The sequence below is a fragment of the Bufo gargarizans genome, chromosome 4, assembly GCF_014858855.1.
Source record: "Bufo gargarizans isolate SCDJY-AF-19 chromosome 4, ASM1485885v1, whole genome shotgun sequence".
In the NCBI taxonomy this organism is placed as follows: Eukaryota; Metazoa; Chordata; class Amphibia; order Anura; family Bufonidae; genus Bufo; species Bufo gargarizans.
This window is the reverse complement of record NC_058083.1, coordinates 307,656,577-307,684,010: the sequence shown is the minus strand read 5'-3', so window position 1 is coordinate 307,684,010 and position 27,434 is coordinate 307,656,577. Positions and strand designations below refer to the sequence as shown.

General features: G+C 42.1%; 1 protein-coding gene across 2 annotated transcripts in view; it reads left to right on the top strand.

Annotated features, from left to right (window-relative positions):
* The window catches only part of TPD52L1 (TPD52 like 1), a 183,603-nt gene that overhangs the window by 80,571 nt on the left and 75,598 nt on the right, over positions 1-27,434 (top strand). For both annotated transcript variants that reach the window (XM_044291503.1, XM_044291502.1), the window contains exon 2: positions 16,531-16,646. In XM_044291503.1, the coding sequence (XP_044147438.1) occupies positions 16,531-16,646 (116 nt within the window). The remainder of the gene's footprint in view (positions 1-16,530; positions 16,647-27,434) is intronic.

The following is a 27,434-nucleotide window of genomic DNA, read 5'->3' as shown; positions in this document are numbered from 1 at the left end:
GAAAGATGGACATTGTCCGATCTGTAGAGCCCAGGCACGAAGCCCTCCAGATCTATATGTCTATAACTAAACCCACCCACCAAAGGAAGAAATTTCGCTAACGCCCTATTCACCCGTTTGCGTATTTTCTCAAGAAAAATACCTTCCTTACCTGACCATATGAGACGAGGGACTATTTCAGAAAAAACCAGAGTAGTAAAAGGGAGCATACATTGCAACAACGACAAATCCCTCTTCATAACCCATAACAATTCACACGTTTTCAGTCTCCCTATGTCATTACCACCCAGGTGAAGCACAAGAAGATTGGGGACCGGCCATTTCAATAAAAGTTTACGAATTTCTGACAGTACACGCTTCCAACCCAACCCTTTAACACCCCACCAAAAAACATGCAGGTCAGCTGAATCAAACGATAGGTTCTCAGAATATATTCTCTTCTCCGCTCGCTTCTGAGCCCAAAAAATAAAGGAGTGGCCCACAATCCAGACCACAATATGACTACCTGCAAAAACAGAAAAACATTCAGACTGATAAAATTAAATCTGGCCTAACATATAACTTAACCCGATGAGAGTCCCAACGCCCAATTCTCCTGACAATTGACTCATCCAACCCTGCCCGTGCCGCCTCAGTAGCGGCACCAATTCTAAAGGAGTGAGAAGATATCTTACAAGACCCAAGATTCAAAAAAGACAGACATTTTTTCAATACTGAACTAAATTGGAATTTAGTGAGCGGAGAACAATCTCTATGAACTAAAAATGGGCCGCTCAGCGCTGGGCGAACCTCCAGCCAAGACCTTACTACACTAACTGGACATAATTCCGAACCTTCCCAAACATTCAATTTAATTAGTCTACCTCTCCCGTATTGATCAGTCTTTGACCTTCTAAGAAAAATTTCCACTACATCACCTTTTAAAGATACATCAGAAAAATCCAAACCAGAACACACTCTACGACTGGCCGCAACTAACTCGCTAATTCTTAAAGCTGCAAAGAATGCTAACACGAAAGCAGTACGGAAAAGCAAAGACTCAAAAGTATCAAAACAAACTTTAGGCAGCGTGTTACATAGCGATCCCAATAAAGGAATAGAAATTGGCCTCCTACTATCTATGTTCGGCAGGCCTCTCCTATAACCCTTAAGCATCTGCTTAACTTGAAAATGAGATGACAATGGCTGGTTACCATATAATTTTTGAAAAAAGGAAACCCCTGATACCATCCTAGCGATCGATGAAGGAGACAAATTCTTTTTAAATAAACTAGCAACAAAAAGCAACCCATAACCCAACTCATTAACATTAACACTACCTGTAACTGAATTAACAAAATTCAACCAATCCTGCCATGCAGCAGCATATGCTGCCCATGTTCTTGGGGCCAGAGAGTGCTTAATAGAATCACAAATTAGTCCCATATCAAATCCCAAAGATGACGAGGGCACGGATTCCCTTCCATCTCCGCTTCCGGCGCTACTTCCCGGAACTTCAAAAACTGAAAACGAGATAATGCATCAGCTACAACATTTGACGAACCTATTATATATTTAGCTTTAATCCATATATTATACTGCATACAAAAAAGAACCAAATGCCTCAATAGTTTAACTACTACATCGGATTTTGAAGAAAGAGTATTGATGGCAAAACAAACCCCTTTATTATCTGAATGTAACAATATCCTTTTATTCCTATAATCACGACCCCATAACACAATTGCAACAATTACTGGAAAAAGTTCCAATAAAACGACATTTTTTGTGAAACCATTGCACACCCATGATGACGGCCACTTTTCCGCTGACCACTTTCCACTCCAAAATGCCCCATAGCCACAGCTTCCAGCTGCGTCTGTAAACAGGCCCAAGGCATCCGATTCCACAAATTCTTCCTGCCAACAGCTAGAGCCATTGAAGTCCTGCAAAAATTCCAGCCAGACAGACATATCTTCTTTCAGACATCTTGTCAATCTAATATGAGAATTTGGAGACACTAAACCCCTAGTGGAAAAATAAAGACGCCTACAAAAAACCCTCCCTATAGGAATAACTCTACTAGCAAAATTCAAATATCCTAACAAAGACTGCATTTCCCTCAAACTACACTTCCTCTTACCTAACAAAGAAATTAATAAAGACCTGATTTTAACTATCTTCTCTACTGGCAGCCTAAACACCATATTCTCAGCATCAATGACAATCCCTAAAAATTCTAAACATAAACAAGGAAGAACTGTTTTTTCTGCTGCTACAGGAATACCAAAGCAAGAACAAATGTCTAAAAATCTGACTAACAATTCAGAACATAGATTAGAATCAGGAAATCCAATAAACAAGAAGTCATCTAAATAATGTAAAACACCTCCCCTTTTAATATCAAACTCAACAACCCACTGAATGAACGATGAAAAGGCTTCAAAATAATAACAAGACAGAGAAAAACCCATTGGGAGACATTTATCAAAATAAAAATAACCATCAAAATGAAAACCTAAGGAATTAAAACCTGAAGGCAAAACTGGCAATAAACGGAAAGCTGACTTAATGTCCGCCTTTGCTAACAATGCTCCCTTACCAAAAGACCGCAACAGCGCCAACGCATTATCAAAAGAGGCATAGACAACTGAGGCTTTTGACTTATCCACCATGTCATTTAAAGAGCTTTTTTCAGGATACGACAGGTGATGGATAATTCTAAAATCCCCAGGCTCTTTCTTTGGCACAACGCCCAAAGGAGAAAGCCTAAAGTTCTCAAAAGGAGGTTCTAAAAAGGGGCCAGCAATTCTATCCAAATCAAGCTCTTTCTGCAACTTATTCCTAACTACCTCTTTATGTAAGGAAACTGATTTCAGATTTTCAACCCAGCAGCAACCAACACCCTGAAACTGTGGCACCTCAAAGCCATACTGAAACCCTTTAAAAAGCATCTCAGCTTTCTGACGATCTGGATAATGGACGAGCCATGGTCGCATTTCTGCTAACCTCACAGGACTCAATGCTTTTAGAAACGAGCTCCCTGGTATTTGGTTGCTGCTGGCCAGATAGGGAGTTCCTTTTGAAACAGCGAGACATGGGATGGGTACCTCCACAAAAGGAACACTCATGCTTAAAACGACAGTTACTTGCCCATTTACAAGTGGCCTCGTTAAAGGCAAAACACACCCCTTTTCTCATAGTGGTTTGTGAAGGATTAGATGACCTAACTGGAACCGATTTCTGGGGTAACATCAAATTCACCCACAGACCAATATCCTTCACCCCCCACTTAAGAGACGGGTGTACCGCTAGCTTCTGACGGAATGTCTCGTCATACTGAAACCAAGCCATCCCGCCAAAATTTCGGTATGCTTCTATAATTATATCCAGATGCTGAAAAAGTCCTGAACAAAGCTCAGGATGCTTTTCACCCAGTACTGCGGAATAAATACAAAAGGCTTGCAGCCAGTTATTAAAAGACCTGGGAAGAAAACGCTTTCTTTCCTCATCCACTCTATCCTCCTTCTTAACAACCTGATCTTTTGAAGACGGTAATAATGACATTAACTCTACATATTCCATTCTCCAAATTCGCTCTTTGATAATATTACTTAAATGAAAACCAAGCGGTGAAACCTCACAAGCTAAAGCTTCCTTAAAACAAATTTCCTTCACACCAGTACCTTTTTCAACATTAGGTAACACACTGCCACTCTCAACACTAGGCAGACTGACCTGATCAGACTTAGAGCTCCAGACATCTGAAGCTGAATTAACCTTTCGCCTGCCAGTAGTTTCCACTAGCAGCTTAACCAGACCAGCTACCAACGCTGAGTCAGACACAGACAAAACATTGAGAATCTCACCAACAGGGTGTCCCTCCTGGGCTGGTCCAGAGGCTGCAGCTGACTGTAGAGAAGATTTACTTGAGGGGCCTGGAGCCAGCTCAACCACATGAGGTGGGAGCCTCTCAACAGGTAGCCCTAAATCCTCCTGCTGAAAACCTTGTGAAGCGCAAGCCTGCGCTGATACTCCTTCACTGGCAGCTTGCTGATGACGTCTCACCGGCACCGCTGCTTGTTGATGACGTGGCTCTGGAATCGTCGCTTGCCGATGACGCTGCCCCCTGCTGGTACTGGGACCTGCTGTACAGAGCGGAACGCCGCTCTGTCCTCTTGACTCGACGCTCCTGGGGGACCTTCGGCTCTGGCCAGAGGCCACAGTCTCTGCTCTGCTGCTGCGCCGGCGTCCAGCCTTCGGAGGGGGAGGAGTATAAGCGCTCCTGGTTTTACGAGCTCTTTTGCGAGGCAGCGCAGACAACTCCTCCCCCTGACACTGGTCAGCAGATGGCTCCTCTGTACACAGCTCCGGGATGGCTCCTCCGTCTTCCGGCTCCCTCCTTTCTTCAGCCGACATCAGGAGCGGCGGCGACGGCGACCTCTGAGGCGATGGCGGCGGTAGGCGAGACGGCGGCATCATCAGGCAGGTTCTCAGCCATTCTTCTCCGCCGGCAGACTCCGCTCTCCCGATCAGCTGGCGCAGTAAATCCTCCATCCTGGTGCGCTGTCCAGATCCGCGGCGACTGCCCTGAGGTAGCGGCGAACCTGGGGATATAAAGGGTACAAATTTCCCGCCTTGCAGGCAGGGGCAAATCACAGAGCTGGGATTCTCCCCCAGCAACAGGGCAGCAACCAATTAGAAGCTCCTCTCCAGTTGCCATACAGAATTTACAATATCAACAAAACCAGCTCCAACTGAATTCTTCTTCTTTGAGGTAAATTACCTGTAAAATAAGAGCGGGAAAAGCAAGGGGGGGGGGGCAGAAAACATATACTGCATAGTAACTGACCTAAAATATGGGGGTCATTGCCCCCATGAGTCCCCCAAGCTAATCGCTCTGGTGGGCCCTCACATTCACTTCAATGGGGCTGAGTTGTGTCTAGGCTATGTGACATATGAAAGTGACATCACGTGGCCTAGGGTAAGCTGCGAGAAGGCCAAGGTGCTACTGCTACTGAATAGGTTATCAGTATAAAAGTCTCAGAAAACCTCTTAAATAATTACAATGACAAACATTTGTAATGTAAAGTGCAGGGATATTTCTGTGGCTGGGCCGACTCTCTGAGAAGTCAATGACTGCAATATAGGCGCTCAACCCCAACACACAACACATACTAGGGTCAATTTCAGAGGAAGCCAATTTGCCTATTTGTTTATTTTTGGAGAGTGGGAAGAAACTGGAGAACCTGGAGTAAAGTAAGTATGTTACCAAAAAAACAACATATTTTTTAAAATGTTTTTTACTCCATAATTTTTTTTTACTATCATTAACTTTGCAGCAAAATGTAACGTTTATTGTTTAGTTTTTCATTTTTCCATAAAAGAAAAGCAGAAACGTAAAAGTGCTAAAAAGCTAGTAAACCGCAATACTATTTATTTCATACTAAGCCTGTGAAGAAAATAGTGATAATATTTAGTAGCTTTTTAGCACAAAAAAAATTGTTTCTGTAACAGGTTGGTTCTATAGTGTAGAGGTAAACTTGCTGCCTGCTATGCAGAAGGTCTGGGGTCAATTCCTAACATATATCTGTAAAACAGTAATTCTTAGTAACGGTTATGGTAGAAAATGTAACTTTTCCTTTTCTGCTTTTTTTTGTGAAAGAAAAGCCAGAAAGTAAAAGATACATTTTTCTGCCATAACCTGTAAAAAACTTTGTTTAGTAAATGTCTGTGTGCTGGGAGAAGACCACACCGTTTCATTAGTATATACTGCACTGAAGTGAATGCTAATGAGTCCAACAATATCATAAACATGAATTGACTGCAGTTCAGCCTGTATTACCCTCATGGCGGTCCCAATCTAATGCTTTCTAAAATGTAATAATGCATAGAAAGAAAAAAAAACACAGCTCAGCCAGAAACCTAGCACTAGGATTGTAGATATTCCCTTGGTAAGATGAAAGGCAGCACAGACCATTCCAGGTATAGAAGATAGCTTCTGGAAAAATATTGTGGATCCAGTTCTTGTAAAGTTAAAAATTTTACAGAAACATGCTTAAAACCACCATAATAGCCTGTCGCTTATGGGTTATATTCTTACTTGTAGCTCAAAATGGAATCAGAAGGTAAAAACTTTTAAATTCAAATCCACCAATGGAGTAAATCAAGGTTCATCACATGATTGGATATCTAATGCAAATGTAATATTCATCTAAAAGTTGTACACAGAGCGCAATATAATTGCAACTCAAATACTGGCTATGTAACTATGTGTTTGATCCAGATTAATTCTGCACTTAAGGCCTCATGCACACAACAGTATTTTTTCACGGTCCGCAAAACGGGGTTCCGTTGTTCCGTGATCCGTTTCCGTTTTTGTTTCCGTGTGTCTTCCTTGATTTTTGGAGGATCCACGGACATGAAAAATGAAAAAAAAAATCTAAGTCAAGTTTGCCTTTGAAATGATAGGAAAAAACGGACACGGATCACGGACGCGGATGACAATCTTGTGTGCATCCGTGATTTTTCACGGACCCATTGACTTGAATGGGTTCGTGAACCGTTGTCCGTGATAAAAATAGGACAGGTCATATTTTTTTCGAGGACTGGAAACACGGATCACGGACGCGGATGCCAAACGGTGCATTTTACGATTTTTCAACGGACCCATTGAAAGTCAATGGGTCCGCGGAAAAAAAACGGAAAACGGAACAACAGCCGCGGATGCACACAACGGTCGTGTGCATGAGGCCTTATGGGCATATAAACCTAGTGTGGGGGATATAAACTGATATGAGACATAGATAAACCATGCCAAGCAGTAACTATGTAGATCGCTACTCTGCAGTCCAGTGAATCACGTATTTAAATCTGTAAATTGTGAACAGTAGTAATATGGATAAGAAATATGTTGAATAGCACTTGAGATCAGTGATATATATATGTTATGATTGTAAAATTCACCTACTTTTGTTATGATCCAAAGTGTAATTAATCCCTAATTGTGTTACGTGCCATAAGTGCATGCAAACACAATAAATGCATAGCTAATATGGAGTCATAATATGTCATGAAAAGGTTATTGAACCCTGAATAATGGGCGAAGAGAAGAAAGCCCCCCCCCCCCCCCCCCCCCCCCCCCAACCAGCACTAATGCACACATACCAATATAGAGCAGAAGTTGGAGAGGTGTAAACAGTGGCATAGACATAAGCATACGATCATAGGCCATGATATCTTAATTTGATGGTGGTGAACGTGCATATGTATGTCAGACACCACATATGTGCACCTCTACTTAACCCCACCTTCTCATGTAGCAAAATTACTGCTATAGTTACAATAACCAAATGTGTTTTGTCTGTGATAAACTCAACATTCAAAGCAATGGCAAAAATAATGGTAAAAACACAGTATGGAATGCGTTGTTCATGGAGGACCTTTGAAAAATAAGACCGTAAACATAGCTGTAACAAAACCGTGGATGTGGTAAAGGATCATTTGTTTTCAAAAACTGGAGGATAACTGGTATTATGTCATATATGACAAGTAATGGTATGATAGTGAGTGGCATAGCATACAGTCATGTAAAACATCATACAGTCACTAAACAGGGATATGGCAATGCATTTGAAGATAGGACTACAGAAGTCTACAATTAAGAGACCAGAGCAACCCCTCCAACTAATAATGGCACATTAAATCAGATTTATAGTCCAGACCAAATGGATATCTCGTATTGGGATGGAATAACCAGTTTGCGATTAAACAATTTCCTGTGCCAATCTTCACCTCGAATCAGTCTTTGTACCCCTTCAATGCCAAAAAATTTTAAGGAGGCAAGGCAGCCACCATGTTGTATTGTAAAATGTTTTGTGGCCCAAATATATTATTTTGTAAATTCTGCAATTCAGGTCTTTTGTTTTCTTACAGTGCATCCCACATATTTTAAGTTACATGTGACATATTCGATGACATAGATGATTAGATTATGTGGTTGCTCTCACAATTAATGTGGATTTTTTTCTTTGTAAATCGGCAGACATTGCATCTTTTTAGTCCATATTTTTTTAATCCTCTGTGTTGTAGCCAGTGGTTCCCCATTTTAGTTTGTGTTGTTGAAAACAAATTTGGAGATAATGAATTTCCCAGAATTTGACTTTTTCTGGCTACAAACATACATCCCTTGTTCTGCAAAAATGTCATCTTGGTAAAAAAATCGGTAAGTTTCTTTGTATAACATTAACAATTTGTTTGTATTCTCTACTAGATACCATCAAAAATGTAACCATGGTGCTTTTATGTGGAGTCTTAGGGGTAGATTTATCATAACGGGTGTAAAGTAGAACTGGCTTAGTTGCCCATAGCAACCAATCAAATTCCACCTTTCATTTTTCAGAGCTCTTTTGAAAAATGAAAGGTGGAATGTGATTGGCTGCTATGGGCTACTAAGCCAGTTTTCCTTTATCCCTGTTTGATAAATCAACCCCTTAGACTTTCTAGGATTGGTACTGTAGGATGCAGCATATCATTCCTATTTTTTCTGGCAACTAGATTTCTGGTCATTTGGATAGTCCACTCAGGATAACCTTGACTTTTTAGTCTGTTACAGGTCTTTTCAATTTGGTGTATTGAAGCGTAACTATTTGAGCAGGCTATTCTCAAGGCTCTTTCACACCTGCGTTATAGTCTTCCGGCATAGAGTTCCGTCGTCGGGGCTCTATGCCGGAAGAATACTGATCAGGATTTTCCTAATGCATTCTGAATGGACAGTCCGTCCTTCAGGATGCATCAGGATGTCTTCCGTTCCGGAACGGAACGTTTTTTGGCCGCAGCAAATAGCGCAGCATGCTGCGCTTTTTGCTCCGGCCAAAAATCCGGAACACTTGCCGCAAGGCCGGATCCGGAATGAATGCCCATTGAAAGGCATTGATCCGGATCCGGCCTTAAGCTAAACGTCGTTTCGGCGCATTGCCGGATGCGACGTTTAGCTTTTTCTCAATGGTTACCATGGCTGCCGGGACGCTAAAGTCCTGGCAGCCATGGTAAACTGTAGTGGGGAGCGGGGAGCAGCATACTTACCATCCGTGCGGCTCTCGAGGCGCTCCAGAGTGACGTCAGGGCGCCCCAGGCGCATGGATGACGTGATCGCATGGATCACATGATCCATGCGCATGGGGCGCTCTGACGTCATTCTGGAGCGCCCCGGGAGCCGCACGGATGGTAAGTATGCTGCTCCCCCGCTCCCCACTACTACTATGGCAACCAGGACTTTAATAGCGTCCTGGGTGCCATAGTAACACTGAAAGCATTTTGAAGACGGATCCGTCTTCAAATGCTTTCAGTACACTTGCGTTTTTCCGGATCCGGCGTGCAATTCCGGCAAGTGGAGTACACGCCGGATCCGGACAACGCAAGTGTGAAAGAGGCCTCACTCTAGTAAACTTACTTACAGGTATTAATTTGATAGTATGTATTGGGTGGCTACTGGTCGCATATAGCAGAGTGTTGCCCAGCAGAATTTTTCCTAAATAGGGAACTATAAAACTTCCCATCTTTAGTGTCTCCTGCCCTGTTAAGATAAAGGAACGAAATCTGTTGATCTTTTGACAGTAAGCTGTAAAGTACACTGCTTGTTGTTAATTTAACAAAAAAAAAGGCTGGCTTAAACGCCACATCGCCTGACCAAACAATCAAAATGTCCTCGATGTATCCATACCAGCGTATATTGTTACTGTAAGGGCTCCAAATAGAATAAATGAATTCCTCCTCCTGACTTGGAAAAAAAGTAAGCCAGCACTTCATCTGCAGATCTGCTGTTTTGCCCCACATCAGTACAGAGAGTAGTTTGGGATTTGGGTGGTACTACCTCTCCTTATGGAGAGTGCCTTCATGGGCGTGAGGAGGCTTAAGGCTGAGTTCACACGGGCGAGATTTCCGCGCGGGTGCAATGCGGTAGGTGAACGTATTGCACCCGCACTGAATCCGGCACCATTCATTTCTATGGGGCTGTGCACATGAGCGATTTTTTTCACGCATCACTTCTGCAATGCTTTAAAATCGCAGCATGCTCTATATTCTGCGTTTGTAACGCAGGACAGGCCCCATAGAAATGAATGGGGCTGAGTGAAAATCGCAAGCATCCGCAAGCAAGTGCGGATGCGGTGCGATTTTCACTCATGGTTGCTAGGTGACAGTCTATTCACTGTATTATTTTCTCTTATAACATGGTTATAAGGGAAAATAATAGCATTCTGAATACAGAATGCTTAGTACAAGGGCAATTGAGGGTTAAAAAAATAAAAAATAAATTAACTCACCTTGTCCTCTTCATCGCGCAGTTCCCGGTCTCTTCTGATGAGCTGTCGGCTAAAGGACCTTTGGTGACGTCAGATCACATGCTCCAATCACATGGTACATCACCACGGTGATGTACCATGTGATTGGAGCATGTGATCTGACGTCACCAAAGGTCCTTTAGCCGACAGCTCATCAGAAGAGACCGGGAACTGCGCGATGAAGAGGACAAGGTGAGTTAATTTATTTTTTATTTTTTTAACCCTCAATTGCCCTTGTACTAAGCATTCTGTATTCAGAATGCTATTATTTTCCCTTATAACCATGTTATAAGGGAAAATAATACAATCTACACTACAACTAACCCAAACCTGAACTTCTGTGAAGAAGTTCGGGTCTGGGTACCACAGTCGGTTTTTTATCACGCGAGTGCAAAACACATTGCACCCGCGTGATAAACACTGAACATCGGAACGCAATCGCAGTCAAAACTGACTGCAATTGCGTACCCAATCGCGCGGGTTTGCCGCAATACACCGGGACGCATCCGGACCTAATCCGGACACGCCCGTGTGAACCCAGCCTAAAGGTCATACATGCTCCTCTGGAATTCTGGTAAGGAGAGATGCCTTAGGAGAGGAGAGCTGCCTCTGATGCCATCAGCCAATGTTCGGCCTGGTGGGATTAGAAGCAGAGCTTGCTAAGAGCCTCCTCACACTGATTAAGGCTCTCTATTAGATGAATAATGCTTTCCATACTGTGTTTTTACCATTATTTTTACCATTGCCTTGAATTTTGTGTTCATCACAGACAGTACACATTTAGTCACTGTAGCCAACAGTAATTTTGCTACATGAGATAATGGGTGGGTTTAAGTAGAGGTGCACATTTGTGGTGTCCCCTCCCCTGAAAATATGCATGTTCACGTCCATCATATATCATATCAATGGCATCTGATTTTTCTTCCTAAAATGTTCTTTGACACCATTTGCTGCTTGTTTACTTGGTTTTCATGGAAGAGCAACCCTTCACACCTCCCACATAGACTATTGATTTTAAAACTCTACCTAGGGGGCATGGTTTTTCCTGACCCCCTTTTGTACTACAGGGCAAACTACCTGAGTAGATGGGTGACTCTAGCTGGTATAGATACTTCTTCCTCATACACTGAAGCTGAACGTGTGAGCAAATAGCTTAGCTTTGACGCATGTGCTCCCCACCTTCAATGACCACTAATTATGCTCAACTGTTAAAGAAACCATAACAGTAGTCTTTCATACTTTTTTTTTATCTCTTTACCCAAACCACATACCTTCTCCTTTCTGGCCCCAATACGCATGCTTCCGTTTCTAGTAAACAGAGGGAACCCTTTGCGGTAATTATGGGAAAAATTACCCAACTGTACCATAGCTGAAGATGAAAAAGAGTACAACAGACTTTCTTTCCTACACATCACACAATACCGTCAAGTATGCAAACAATTTCTACCGACACACTTGGAGCCATGCCTTGAACAATAACTATTACTGCCGCACCTTCTGACAGATCTCCTCTCAAACATTTACGCATGCGTAGTCGTTGACAAAGCACCGGCCAAACCCAGCTTTCTTTTAGCTTGGGAAAGGGAACATGATTCTACTGTCAGCACAGTAGGCAGGAAACACACACACAGTGAGCCCTAACTGGAACCCAAGTCGCTATCCCTGCCTGCTTCCATCACAAGCCCTAAGCGACGAGTCTGCGACAAGTCGACGTTCCCTGTTCTTGACAGGATCTTTTAAAACGTCCTCACTGCGTCTAAGTTGCTAATTTCTACAGGAGGAGAAGAAGAAAAGGGAACCTCTGTATCGGCGCTGTCAGCAGGAGTCAGATACCAGGTGAGTATTGCTACAAGTAGATAATTATTTTTATTTTTAGTCGACGCGTTTCAAGGGTAGAGTGCCCCCTTCATCAGGACAATAATCAGATGACATTCACATACAGCCATATTTAAAGCCATTTTTGGCGCACAGGCTAGGGGGTGGGAAAGGGAGGAGGGAGAGGGGGCAGATGTGGGTGTGTTTTTGCATAATCCTGTGGGTGGACATGGCAGGGAAAGGTGTACTATATGTAAATAAACATGTATGGGCAGAAAACACGTTTTACTGTCTTTATTTTAATTATAAGTGGTATGCTGGCCGGTATGTTGATTGCGCTTGTGATGAGCACAATCGTGGCGGCAGGGTAAGCACGATTATGCTGTATCTTTATTATATAATTGATGCCGTGGTAGGTTTGACAGAGAGGGATTTAGGTAGGGACCCTGAATCTATGTACTGCCGTGTGCTCGTTTCACTAGTGGCAAGCGCGATCCTCACTGCATAGCAGGCAGGATCGCGCTGAGCACTTGTTCTGTGTAGGATGCAGCGATGAGCTCAATGGAGAAATGCGCTGGGGGGGGTAAGAGTGTCTATTGTTACATAGAGTGCACAATGTATCTGGTGTTGTGGGGCAAAAAGTTGCCACTTTATTAAAAAATGGATCTATATAGGCAGCACTAAGTTTCTGTCTATATGCCTGTGTCAGGGGCCAGTTACGTGTAGAGGGGGGAGGAGTGTATGAGTTGTTATGCGCAGGATTATGCAAAAACACACCCACATCTGCCCCCTCTCCCTCCCCCTTTCCCCCCCTGGCCTGTGCGTTAAAAATTGTTTTAAATATGGCTGTATGTGAATGTCACCTGATTACTGTCCTGATGAAGGGGGCACTCCGCCCTTGAAGCGCGTCAATTATTATCTACTTGTACCAATACTCACCTGGTATCTGACTCCTGCTGACAGCGCCGATACAGAGGTTCCCTTTTCTTCTTCTCCTATACGAATCAACTCATCCCGACGTCCGCATCCACGGCACGGGTAAGAACCAAGGCAGCAGCGCAGGCACCGCACACGCTGATCGCGTAATATCAGCCAAGCCAAATATAGCTGTTTTGACTCCTCACAACAAAAGTTGGTAAGCGCAACTATTCTTATGATCTTATTCAAATGAAACAGCACCACACATGAGGCGCTGCCTCCTGTCCCTTTCTTCTCTTTACATGATTGGTCCGGAGCGGTATCCGATATAACTGCAACCGGAGGACGTATCCAGTCCACTTTTTTCTAATTGGACGATCTGCAGCCCACAGTTTGGTGTCCTGTTCTTCAAACTTTAATTGACATACTCAAGTATTCAACCAATAATGGAATACTTTCCACAGTAGCTACAACAGCGTCAATCGTTGGTTTCACGCTACACCACCAAGAAGGATAACACCGTAAATCTTGGGTCGGGAGCTACGAATGACGACATGACAATTCATACCAGTATTGATATTAATAAGATGCTTGAACTTTTTAAAGCCCTTGAGGATAACCTCAAAAATGAACTATTCCATTCACTGGACATAATGTTTCTAGAAATATACCTTCAGGAAAACATAGGCCCTAGGAGTCTATGAATAGGTCTTGCCCCCACTTTTCCAGATGATCCAGTTTTCACCTATGAGTGGAATGATTATCTGGATCAGTGTGCTGCAGGCATAATTAGAATGACCATAGATAAGAGGAAAAATCTCGCCAATTTCTATACCAAGGAAATTGAAACAAATATTGAACATCTCCGTCAGTTTACAATACACCCTGACTTTTCCATCATTAACCACAACCTGACCAATAGAATCTATCAAAATGAACAGAATATCTTAGCAAATAAATCTAGTAAACTACAGAGAGATAGAGCAGATAAAGAGCAAGGCAAATACCGATTACCCAAAAATAGGGGACCAAATAACTATAAACTACACAAAAACCACAAATGAAAATACCAATAAACGTGACAGAGCAGAACCATAGACCATCCCACTATGGGATCAACAAAACATGGTCATAAACTAATCACCTTTACAAAAAGAATCATGATCAGAAACCAAAAAAGAATAATGAGCATACCCAGAATGTAGAAAGTAACACCAATCATACAACCGAGATTGACTCAGCCACTATCAGCAAAGAGGCTATCTCAATCCAAAACAAAAACCCCATCAGCCATCCTAAACAAACCGTACATACCCCCAGGGACCACCCGTCGAACAATATAGAGAAGGTAGGAACATTGCCAATTGCTACTCCTTCTCATTACCTCAACATAGGGGATACTAATCGCACCACGCAGCTATTACCCCCCCCCCCCATACTACCGAACTACCAGGCTACCCACACACATACTGATAATACAGACAACTCCACTACAGATGACTTCCTGGAAAAGTTCAGAGCATTAAAATCTAAGTACTTTGAATATTGAATATAAAAATAGAAACCGCACATCCTTTAATTAATACAATACTAAAGACCACGTCTTCCCTTATCCACCTCACCTATACTACTGAGAGCAACAATACACCAAACCCCCCCCCCCCACCCTGCCTGATATCGCCAGTAACATAAACTCAGTCTGTCTTGTCCCCACCCTTTCTAGAAAAACCTACCCCCTACACACAAGCAGCGGGTCACCTCCAAGATTCCTCTCTAGCCATTAATATTACCATACATCAAACGTCATTATTGGATACTATTGAAAACAATTATATCATCACTATTGATAACTCCAGCTCTGGTACTACTGCTCTGGTACATTTTTTTGGCCAAGCAAAAATCAGTCCACCCCCCAACTAACGATAACAGGCCTCTTAGACAATCACCACCCCCAAAATGTCCACACTCGTGTCATTTTTGGGGGAGGAGTTATGACACAGGACAAATGTGACTATTTAGGTCACTTTTAATGGAAGGCCAAAAGAAGATACATTTTTTTATTACAGCAACTGAAGTTTGTTCACTTCAGTTGCTGTAACTAAGCCATTTCATGAAATAACTGGCAAAAATCTAGATCCATTTGTTGATAACAACTTATATTTTGACTCAAAAAAAAAGTATTTTAAGTTCTTAATCAGACGATGCAGGCAATTAAAAACATGGGACAAATACGTCCCTTGGTCCTCAAAGGGTTAAAGAGGACCTGTCATCTCACCTGACATGTTTATTTTAGTAACTACTTGCATTTCCTAACAATTAAATAGTTCCCTGCATAGGATACCGGCCCCTCAAGCGCTGCAAATCCAAGGACACTGTGAGAAGGAGAGTCCACAATATATAGTAATGAAAAAGGATTGCGCTGCTGGAGAGAGTTCTTTTACAGTTTCAGTCAAATCTTCTACTTGTCTATTCGGAAAAAGCCTTCAAATAAATTGACCACATACAGACATCTATCCCAATCATAGCATGGAAACCTGAAAAAATATGAAAAAACGCACTCTGGTGTAGTATGTATGCAAAAGATTTGCCGCACCTTGTGATTAAGCTATACTCACAAGACTCCACTACAAGCACGCATGGATAGAAGTCCGGTCGATGTCATCCACAGGAGTGCTTCACAGGTGCAATGGGCGTGCACCTCCAGCCGTCTGTTAGGTGGATATTACTCTATCCCCTTCTGTCGTGGTGTAGAGTAATATCCAGCATGAAGGACACAGATTTTTAGAATGCAATCCTAATACCTTTGGAAGCTGATTTTATAGGCCTTAAGATACTCATCCCATGGGAACAGTCTTGGAGGATAATTTCATGGGTTGTGGAGATTTAGGATTCCCCACAACAGACCAGGCCTCAGGCTTCAGCAAAGTAGTGAATTTGCATTCTTTATCCAGAGACAGACATTAGGGAATGGAAATTTGTGAGATCTGTAAAAAGTCTCAGGCTGGAGGAAGTTCTTCTGGAGAGTGCACAGTGAGCTGTTTTCCATCATCCAGAACTCTAATTCCAAACGAAAATAATCAATGGTAAGGTATATTTCTGGAACATAGGATATCTTGCAAGGGCTTCAATTTGCGAAGTTTAGCTACAGTGGAGGCTGTCCGGGTAGATTTCTAAAGATGTGCCTTGGTTATTTTTGAATCTTCCATAGACGTGAATGGAGAGAGCTGTGCATGAGTGGCCACTTATCGAAAGTGGAAATTTATAGACATTTATTGCATATCTTGTCAATTTAGCATAGATGTTGAGATGGTAATACCCCTTAAATAGAATATTTTTACCCGGGAGCTGAGGCCTATGTTTTTCTTGCTGCACACATTCCTTTGCATATCATTCATAATGACTCTGTCCTGTAACCATTTGAGCATGTCAGCCATTCTGACTGGCTTCTTATTATATCAGCATGCTTACTTCATTACAGATCTTTTGGAAACTCAGCCACTGCAGGAAACAGATGAGGAACTCGCCGCTGACATTGACTATACAGAGATAATATCTGAGGAAGAAAAGGAAGAGCTAAAGAATGAACTGACCAAGGTAGACATAGCTTTATACTTATTTTAATTCATATAAAACATGTAGGAGCAGAACAAATGCTATTACTTAGATCACAATTGTTCAAATATTTCCCAATGATGACTATGTAACGGTGAGATCAGTGTGGGTGCACGCGAGTCACAGTGACAAATGATGTAGAGGCAGTAGAGTGCGACAAGTAACTGTTAATTTTACCGAACAATATGGCAGTTTAACATGGTGAGCAAAGTATGGCAACAGTATGGCGGATTAATATGCAGAGCACAGTTCTTACAAGGGTTGTCCAAATCTTTTAACTTTTTTTTACTTTTTCAACTTTCAACCCCAGCCTGCTGTACCTGTTGAAAAAAATCTGCTCTCTGATACTTCACTCCGGTTCCTTGGATCCCTTTAGAAATCTTCCAGTCTCTGTCTTGTAAACTTCCAGGCGGATGGGGTCAGGTGTTCTGCTGCAGCCAATTACTGGCCTCAGTAGTAACGTGTCCCCCAAGAGGCATGTGACCCAGCAGTGATAGCCATTAGCTGCAGCGGCGTGTGAGACAAGGACTCAAGGAGTTGTAACAGAGGGGAGCATGATTTTTTTAAACAGCAGGCTGAGGTTGACAATTAAATAACTCAAAAAGGTTAGACAACCCCTTTAAATATTACTGGAACAGTCAAACTCATAAATACAATGTGACAGAGGTAGCAATGGTGGTTGTAATCCTCCCTTCATGCAATGGTATCTGTGGCTGTCTGTAACAGGAAATACAATTTTATCACAATAGTAAAAGTAAAACTTAAATTGTATGCAGCCTGAAAGCTTAAAAATCTGACCTACTGTTGCCAATTAAAGGGGTTTTCTGGGCTACAGATATTGATGACCTATCCTCCGCCTCCTCTTCAGTGTTTACTTGCATGCCATCTAGACTGTAGAGGTGGTTCGGGGTAATTACAGCTTCCTCTGCCATTCAAGAGAATGAGATGAAAGGCTGTAATTACATTAGACCACTGTCAATTCACAGCATTGGTCACTGTTAAAACCAGAAACAATTCCCCAATAAATATTTTGCCTTATATGGCAAACTATGCCTGTAAGTAACTCTAGGAATCTGCCTGCCAATATTCTGTGCCAGTCCACACCTGGAACCTGATTTACCATGCCTTCACTCCAGAATTCTGGATTTTGAGCTCACTTACACAAATATTTTTGCAACTTTTTTCATGTTTTCACCAGTCACTCCAGTTTTTAAATATGGGTGGGAAAGTGGGTGTGATTAGCTAGGGTAATGAGTTCCTCTCCAGATTTATCATAAATACTTTTATTTTTTTTAAGTTGCAATCTCACTCCCGTAGGAGAGTGGAGTAGGAAAACTGGAGTTACTTTTCTAGACAAAATTGTTTAAGGATGAGACAATCTTATCATACAACATGTAAGATTTGATAAATGTGGCATAATGTACGCCAACACAGACTGAAGCAAAACTGACTTCAAATATTCCCCAGATGATAAATTCCCCACCCCCCTCATTTTTACAACCCAAGCCTGGACTTCTTAATAACTATTAACCATTTGTATGGTTGCTGCACTATACTTGCTAATACTAGCCACATAGATATTGTATAGATAGTCTTAATATCAGATACTGCTTATATATTATAGAATGTTTTAGTCAATGACCTTTCTCAGCCATATGAGCCTGAGAGGACTTGTGTGTGTATTGCTGGAACATGGTCCTGTAGCAACCTGGAAACTGTCAACGAGTAAGCTAGCTACTGTTAATGGATAGTATTTTAGCTTTGTTTCTCTAGTTACTATATGGAGTGCGCTACTGTGTGCTGTTCTTAATAAGTTGACACTGAAATGTTATTTATTTACTTCCTAAATGCAAAATTGCACACATATTCTTTCTTAAAAATTTCCCACTATTTTATTTTTGTACAGTATTCAGTCAGGTCCATAAATATTGAGACATCGACACAACTCTAGCATTTTTGGCTCTATACACCACCACAATGGATTTGAAATTAAATGGACAAGATGTACTTTAACTGCAGACTGTCAAAGAGTTTTTTAAGGGAAAGAAGTGAAATGTTATGCAATGGCCAAGTCAATCACCTGACCTGAATCCGATTGGGCATGCATTTCACTTGCTGAAGACAAAACTGAAGGGAAAATGCCCCAAGAACAAGCTGGAACTGAAGACAGTTGCAGTAGAGTCCTGGCAGAGCATCACCAGGGATGAAACCCAGCGTCTGGTGGGTGATGTCTAGGCGTTCCAGACTTCCGGCTGTAATTGACTGCAAAGGATTTGCAACCAAGTATTAAAAAGTGAAAGTTTGATTTATGATTATTATTCTGTCCCATTACTTTTGGTCCCTTACAAGTGGGAGGCACATATGCAAACTGTTGTAATTCCTACACCGTTCATCTGATTTGGATGTAAATACCCTCAAATTAAAGCTGACAGTCTGCAGTTAAAGCACATCTTGTTTGTTTCATTTCAAATCCATGGTGGTGGGGTATAGAGCCCAAAATGTTAGAATTGTGTCGATGTCAATTTATGGACCTGACTGTATCTACCTCCTTTACATAGCTGTCTGTCCTACTTCTACAGGTATAAAGAACCGTGCAGAGGCCCAAGATCCCACTATAGCATGAAAGAGAACACTCTTTTTACACAGTCGTCAGCTGATTCCAGAACTGCTAATAGGACGTGCATTTATTTCCTTTCAATACACCCCGTAAAAAAAGAAATATAACAATCACAATTCACTGCAGAACGGCTAATAGAATGTATGTATATTTCCTTTTAATACACCACGTAAATGGCGGTAGTACAAAGTAACTTTACCGCAGAATGGCAATTAAGACATATATTTTTTTTGATTAATAAACCCCCCCCCCAAAAAAAATATATAACAATCACATTTCACTGCAGAACGGCTAATATATAGGACGCACGTTTATTTCCTTTCAATAAACCCCACAAATGGCTGTAGTACAATGTAACTTCACCGCAGAACGGCAATTAAGATGTATTCTTTCTTTTCTTAATACACCCCAAAAAAGAAATATAACAATCACAATTCACCACAGAACGGCTAACAGGACATACGTATATTTCCTTTTAATACAGCATGTAAATGGCTGTAGTAAAATATAACTTCACCGCAGAACGGCAATTATGACATATATTTTTCCTATTAATACACCCCCCAAAAAAATAAAATATCAAAATTCACTGCAGAACGGCTACTAGAAGGTATATTTCCTATTTAAATACCATGTAAATAACTGTAGTACAATGTAACTTCACTGCAGAACAGCAATTAGGAAATATTCTTTTTACTATTAATAAACCCCCCAAAAAAGGATAACAATCAAAATTCACAGCAGAACGGCTAATAGGACGTACGTATCATTCCTATTAATACACCACATAAATGGCTGTTGTACAATGTAACTTCACCGCTGAAGGGAAATTATGACATATATTTTTTCCTTTTTTTCCTATTAATACACCCCCCAAAAAAGTAAAACAATGTAAAATCGATGCAGAACGGCTAATAGGATCTACGTATATTTCCTATTTATTCACCCAGTAAATGGCTGTATCACACAGCACATGCACCCCAATAACAAGCAATGTTTGCTGGAATCACTGATGTATCATATAGTGCAAACAAACTAAAAGCAGCAGTATAACTGCAATCTGGATCCCCAACTAGTGCAGCAAGGTGTAATAGAATCGCTCCTATTACCCGTGCTGCACATTCACCTGTTGCACCCTGTTCTCCTTTTATAGTGTAAATAATGCCTCCCTATTCACTACACATTAAAGAATCTTTCCCTTAACTTCTAAATCGATTTTTCAGCACAATAAAGTCTTTACTAGCACTGTCCCTAGTGCCTGCTGACATCTTTCCCTGCACTAAGTACACTGGAAAATGGCTGAACCCAAGATGGCTGAGACTATTTATAGGGCTGTGACATCACAGGGGCTGGCTGGCTGCTGAATGGTTGCATGCATGGCATTGTGGGTGATCCCTCGTTCCCAGAGTTCTTTGCTCCATGTCCTAACACGTGCATGCGATTCGTTACCACAAAGCACAAGGAAATTCGGCTTTGGTGCGGATCTAATTTTTCCTGAAATTCAGATCGAATTCCACTTCGTCAACTTCGATTCGCTCATCTGTACTCATAATGTATTATTAGGAGGGACACACCCACAAAAGAAAAGTTTGAAACTAGCAGCAGGCGGCCTGAAAATAAATGATGGAATGAGGATTGTAGCCCAAAAGTTAGTGCAACTTTTTTAACTCAATGTAACCACTAACATATGTAAAACATTTTTTTCATGCCAAAAGTGTCCATAACCTTCACATGCTAATAAAATTAGTGGCTTGTTGCATAGCTATGCTTCACATTTGTTTTTTGGGGCTCAAAATCCATCTCTGCCTATAGACAAAATCCAAAGAAGATCAGGGCAATCAATAAGGAACCCCTTTCTAAACTGCCTACTAGTCTGGATGTTTTTTTCAGGGAATGCAACCACTGTGAGTAAAATGTCAGATAGGCAGAGTGATGGGTAGTCCTTGTTAGGGCACATATAGTCATGATAGTAACAAGAAGCAGATTGAAGCCTCTGTATGTTACTCAAAGGTGTCTTTAGTGCTCAGTAGAACTGAAGACTGAAGACAGACTTTCCTTAGCAACGCTTAGTTAGAACTTTGATAAGAAGACTCTTTACACCCTATTTTCTAGTACAAAGAAACATCTTTCCCTAATAAAGTATATTACAAAAATGTTTGTCTTCCCTGTCCCTACACAATATTAAAAATAAACTGAAACAAACACTTTACTCTTCAAACTCAAATCACATACCAGCCTGGTAAATCATAGTTCATGGTCAAAGATTTGGAATATTTATGTTAAAACCTGTCATCAGCATCTTATTGGTGTTGGTTCGACCCCCACAGATCAGCTTTTTGAGAAGGCACTGGCGCTTGAAGTAGGGCCACGGCCGTCTCTGAGCTCACCAAGCACAGCGCTGTCCATTTGATAGCAGCTGTGCTTGGTAAGGTACCATTCACTTAAATGGGGCAGAGCTGTGCCTAGGCCAAGTGACCAATGAACGTGACATCACATGGCCTAGGGAAAACCATGAGAAGAGCGTGACACTACTGCGAGCATCGGTGCATTCTCAAATAGCTGATCGGCAGGGATCCTGGGTGTTGGACCCCCACTGATCATATACTGATGACCTATCCAGAGGATAGACTCCTTTTAAGCTTTCTTCTCAGTTTTCACACCAAATGTATTTAAAATGTTGTCCAAGCATATGGATCTAAGACTGAACTGCCAAAGTGACATCTTTTAGAGTTCTAGTTTTGGGGTTTGGAGACAATATAATCAGAAAACTCCAAATCATTGTGTAAGTATTAGATAAATATATGAAATTTAGCTAAAATGTTTATGAGGCTTGGAGTTACATCACACTATATGATATGCTAGGATCTGGTGATCTTAGGTTTTCAGTAGATTGGGGTCAGTATCCAAGAGAATACCTACTTTATAACCTTGCAAAAAGAATCTCTATCTTGAGCATTTGAGGCTTTTCTTTGCATGCATCGTAAAACATAAGCTCCAGCCTCTTTTCTTGAAGCAGATCTAAGCAAGGGATGAATTTCTGATACAGAAGCAATGACTGATAAGAATCATCCTATTTCAGCATACATTTGTACCCTTTATTTATGGCTCCTAGTGTACGGCATACATATTAGGACATGGTCAGACATCATCCACAACTCCATCCTCCGTCAGGCAAAACTCCATCAGCCCTCAGACATCAGACAAAACTCCGTCCTCCGTCAGGCAAAACTCCATCAGACATCAGACAAAACTCCGTCCTCCGTCAGACAAAACTCCATCAGACCTCAGACATCAGACAAAACTCCGTCCTCTGTCACCCAAAACTCCATCAGACCTCAGACATCAGACAAAACTCCGTCCTCCGTCAGACAAAACTCCATCAGCCCTCAGACATCAGACAAAACTCCGTCCTCCGTCAGACATCAGACAAAACTCCGTCCTCTGTCACCCAAAACTCCATCAGACCTCAGACATCAGACAAAACTCCGTCCTCCGTCAGACAAAACTCCATCAGACCTCAGACATCAGACAAAACTCCGTCCTCCGTCAGACAAAACTCCATCAGACCTCAGACATCAGACAAAACTCCGTCCTCCGTCACCCAAAACTCCATCAGACCTCAGACATCAGACAAAACTCCGTCCTCCGTCAGGCAAAACTCCATCAGACATCAGACAAAACTCCGTCCTCCGTCAGACAAAACTCCATCAGACCTCAGACATCAGACAAAACTCCGTCCTCCATCAGGCAAAACTCCATCAGACATCAGACATCAGACAAAACTCCGTCCTCCGTCAGACAAAACTCCATCAGACCTCAGACATCAGACAAAACTCCGTCCTCCGTCAGGCAAAACTCCATCAGACCTCAGACTTCAGCTAAAACTCTGTCCTCCCTCAGACATCAGACAAAACTCCGTCCTCTCTAACTCAAAATACGCCCTACTACACACACTCTTCACCTGACGGAGCTGCTAGCTGCTGGAGAGGCAAAGGACCTGTGATGACATCATGACCATGTGACGAGTCACATGTGTGGGAGGGGTCAGATGTGCACAGCAGCTGGTAGAGTGTACAGAACAGTAGCCATCAAATAGAGCTCTGTACTAGAGATGTGTGTGTAACCTGCATGTAGCAGAGCTGTGTACTGTGTTACAGAGATGTGTGTGTAACCTGCATGTAGCAGAGCTGTGTACTGTGTTATAGAGATGTATGTGTAACCTGCATGTAGCAGAGCTGTGTACTGTGTTACAGAGATGTATGTGTAACCTGAATGTAGCAGAGCTGTGTACTGTGTTATAGAGATGTATGTGTAACCTGCATGTAGCAGAGCTGTGTACTGTGTTACAGAGATGTATGTGTAACCTGAATGTAGCAGAGCTGTGTACTGTGTTACAGAGATGTATGTGTAACCTGCAGGTAGCAGATCTGTGTACTGTGTTACAGAGATGTATGTGTAACCTGCATGTAGCAGAGCTGTGTACTGTGTTACAGAGATGTATGTGTAACCTGCATGTAGCAGAGCTGTGTACTGTGTTACAGAGATGTACGTGTAACCTGCAGGTAGCAGAGCTGTGTACTGTGTAGCAGATCTGTATGTGTAACCTGCATGTAGCAGAGCTGTGTACTGTGTAGCAGAGCTGTATGTGTAACCTGCATGTAGCAGAGCTGTGAACTGTGTAGCAGAGCTGTATGTGTAACCTGCATGTAGCAGTGCTGTGTACTGTGTATCAGAGCTGTATGTGTAACCTGCATGTAGCAGAGCTGTGTACTGTGTTACAGAGATGTATCTGCAACCTGCAGGTAGCAGAGCTGTGTACTGTGTAGCAGATCTGTATGTGTAACCTGCATGTAGCAGAGCTGTGTACTGTGTTACAGGGATGTATGTGCAACCTGCAGGTAGCAGTGTTGTGTACTGTGTAGCAGAGATGTGTACTGTGTTACAGAGATGTGTGTGTAGCCTGCATGTAGCAGAGCTGTGTACTGTGTATATAGAGCAGTGTGTGTAACAGCATGTAGCAGAGCTGTGTACTGTGTTACAGAGATGTGTGTGTAACCTGCATGTAGAAGTGCTGTGTACTGTGTAGCAGAGCTGTATGTGTAACCTGCATGTAGCAGAGCTGTGTACTGTGTTACAGAGATGTATGTGTAACCTGCACGTAGCAGAGCTGTGTACTGTGTTAAAGAGCTGTATGTGTAACCTGCATGTAGCAGGCTGCGTACTGTGTTACAGAGCTGTATGTGTAACCTGCATGTAGCAGAGCTGTGTACTGTGTATATAGAGCAGTGTGTGTAACAGCATGTAGCAGAGCTGTGTACTGTGTTACAGAGATGTGTGTGTAACCTGCATGTAGAAGTGCTGTGTACTGTGTAGCAGAGCTGTATGTGTAACCTGCATGTAGCAGAGCTGTGTACTGTGTTACAGGGATGTATGTGCAACCTGCAGGTAGCAGAGCTGTGTACTGTGTATATAGAGCAGTTTGTCTAACCGCATGTAGCAGAGCTGTGTACTGTGTTACAGAGATGTGTGTGTAACCTGGGAACTATAAAAAAGTGTAAAAAAAAAACATAAATATTCAGATCACCCCCCTTTTCCCAAAATTAAAATAAAAGACACATCATGGGTTTCGCAATGTGTAAAAACGCCCATTGTATAAAAATATATTCCCCATACGGCAACCAGCAAAACAGAAAAAAAAAGAGTCCAAATGTCCGATTCGCCGTTTTTCGTCACTTCATTTGCTACAAAAATGTAAATAAAAAGTGATCAAAAAGTCTTAAACACCCCAGAATGGTATCAGTAAAAAGTTTAGATTGCCCCTCAAAAAATGAGCCCCCATCCAGCTCTGTACACATAATTACAAAAAAGTTATGGGGCTCAAAATATGGCGACAAAAAAAATCGGATATTTTTATTTTTTTAACACTATTAAAACGCAAGAAAAACTATACATATAAGGTATTGCCGGATTCGATCTGACCTGTAGAATAAAAGTAACCAGTCAGTTTTATCGCACATCGAATGTCGTAAATAGAAATCACGTAAAACTGTGGTGGAATTGCTTTTTTTTTTCAACAGGAAGAATGGGCAGTTTTACCATCTGAGAAAATAAAGACCCTCATCCATAACTACCACAAAAGACTTCAAGCTGTCATTGATGCTAAAGGGGGCAATACATGGTATTAATAACTGGGGTGTGTAAACTTCTGACCAGGGTCATTTGGGGAGTTTGTGTTGTGATTATGATTTATAAAGAGTAAACACCGTTGTTTGACATAAATGGCTTCAGCCGACCACTAACCACGAGCGAGAGAGAAGTGTCTGTGGTATCAATCATATTCTCTGAACAATGGTTAAAGGGGTATTCTCATCTTAATGATCACTCTTAAATCTGTTAATGATTTGACAGTGATAATTTTTCTAAATACATTTTATTACCCAATTCCCATCCTTTTTTAGAAAATAAGTCCCCTCTTACCTGATCGTTGTCTTTGGTCTCCCCTGGTTACGGCCACCTCTCCTGTCGAATCCAGCCGGGCCACGCTTGCGCAGAAGACGGAAAATTCTCTCCCGGCTGGGCCGCGCAATGTCCTGAACGCGCATGCCGCTGCGCATGCGCCATGATGACTTCTTCCTGGCCAGTATAGTACAGAGCCGCGAATGCGCACGCCGACTCTGTACTATACAGGCCAGGAATAAGTCACCATGGCACATGCGCAGCGCTGTGCGCGTTCAGGACATTGCGCGGCCCGGCCGGGAGAGAATCTTCAGTCTTCTGCGCAAGCGCGGCCCGGCCGGGAGAAGAATACAGGAAGTGAACGTCACGCTCAAGGAAGGTAAGTATGAAAAAGGGAAGATGAGAATACCCCTTTAAGAAATCATAAATTCTGCAAGTGTATGTAAACTTATCAGCACAACTGTAAGTAGCTGTGTGATATAAATCTGTGGAATATGGGAAGCACAAGAGGATGTGCACCTTAAATCCCATCTTTGTAAGGCCTCTTGCACATGGTCGCTGTGTGCCTGTAGTTGTATTGTGGACCACATACGGCGGTTCCGCAATACACAGGGCACCAGCCGTGTGCATCCCGCATCCGTGATGTCGACCCATTCACTTGAACGGAACAGAAACACGGATCGGATCCCCACAGAAGCACTACAGAGTGCTTCCGTGGTGTTTCTGGCCGTGCCTCCGCACAGCAAAAAAGTAGAACATATTCACGGACCTATTCAAGTTGAATGGGTCTGGATCTGTCCCGGCTGCTGCACGCACGTTGCCCGTGCATTGGGGACTGCAAATTGCTGTCCCCAATGCACGGAATGGACCAACAACGTTCATGTGCAAGAGGCCTAACACTTGTGATCTGTGTGAAGCGGCATATATGCATTCATGTTGCATGTATTTATTAATTAGGGTTACCAATTCTGAGTAACTTGGAGTGACAGGAGATTTACAGAATCAGATTTTTTTTTTTTTGTCGTCATATTTTGAGCTCTATAACTTTTTTGTAATTATGTGTACGGCGCTGGGTGGGGGCTCATTTTTTGCGGGGCAATCTGAACTTTTCACTGATACCATTCTGGGGTGTTTAAGACTTTTTGATCGCTTTTTATTTACATTTTTGTAGCAAATGAAGCGACCAAAAACGGCGAATCGGACATTTGGACTCTTTTTTTTCTTCTGTTTTGCCGTTTGCCGTATGGGGAATATATTTTTATACAATGGGTGTTTTTACACATTGCGACACCCATGATGTGTATTTTTTTATTTTTTTTTATTTTCATTTTGGGAAAAGGGGGGTGATCTGAATTTTTTTGTTTTATTTTACACTTTTTTATAGTTCCCAGGTTACACACACATCTCTGTTACACAGTAAAAAGCTCTGCTACATGCGGTTACACACACATCTCTGTAACACAGTACACAGCACTGCTACATGCAGGTTGCACATACATCCCTGTAACACAGTACACAGCCTGCTACATGCAGGTTACACATACAGCTCCGCTACACAGGACACAGCTCTGATACATGCAGATTACACATACAGCTCTGCTACACAGTACACAGCTCTGCTACATTCAGGTTACAAATACAGCTCTGCTACACAGTACACAGCACTGCTACATGCAGGTTACACATACAGCTCTGCT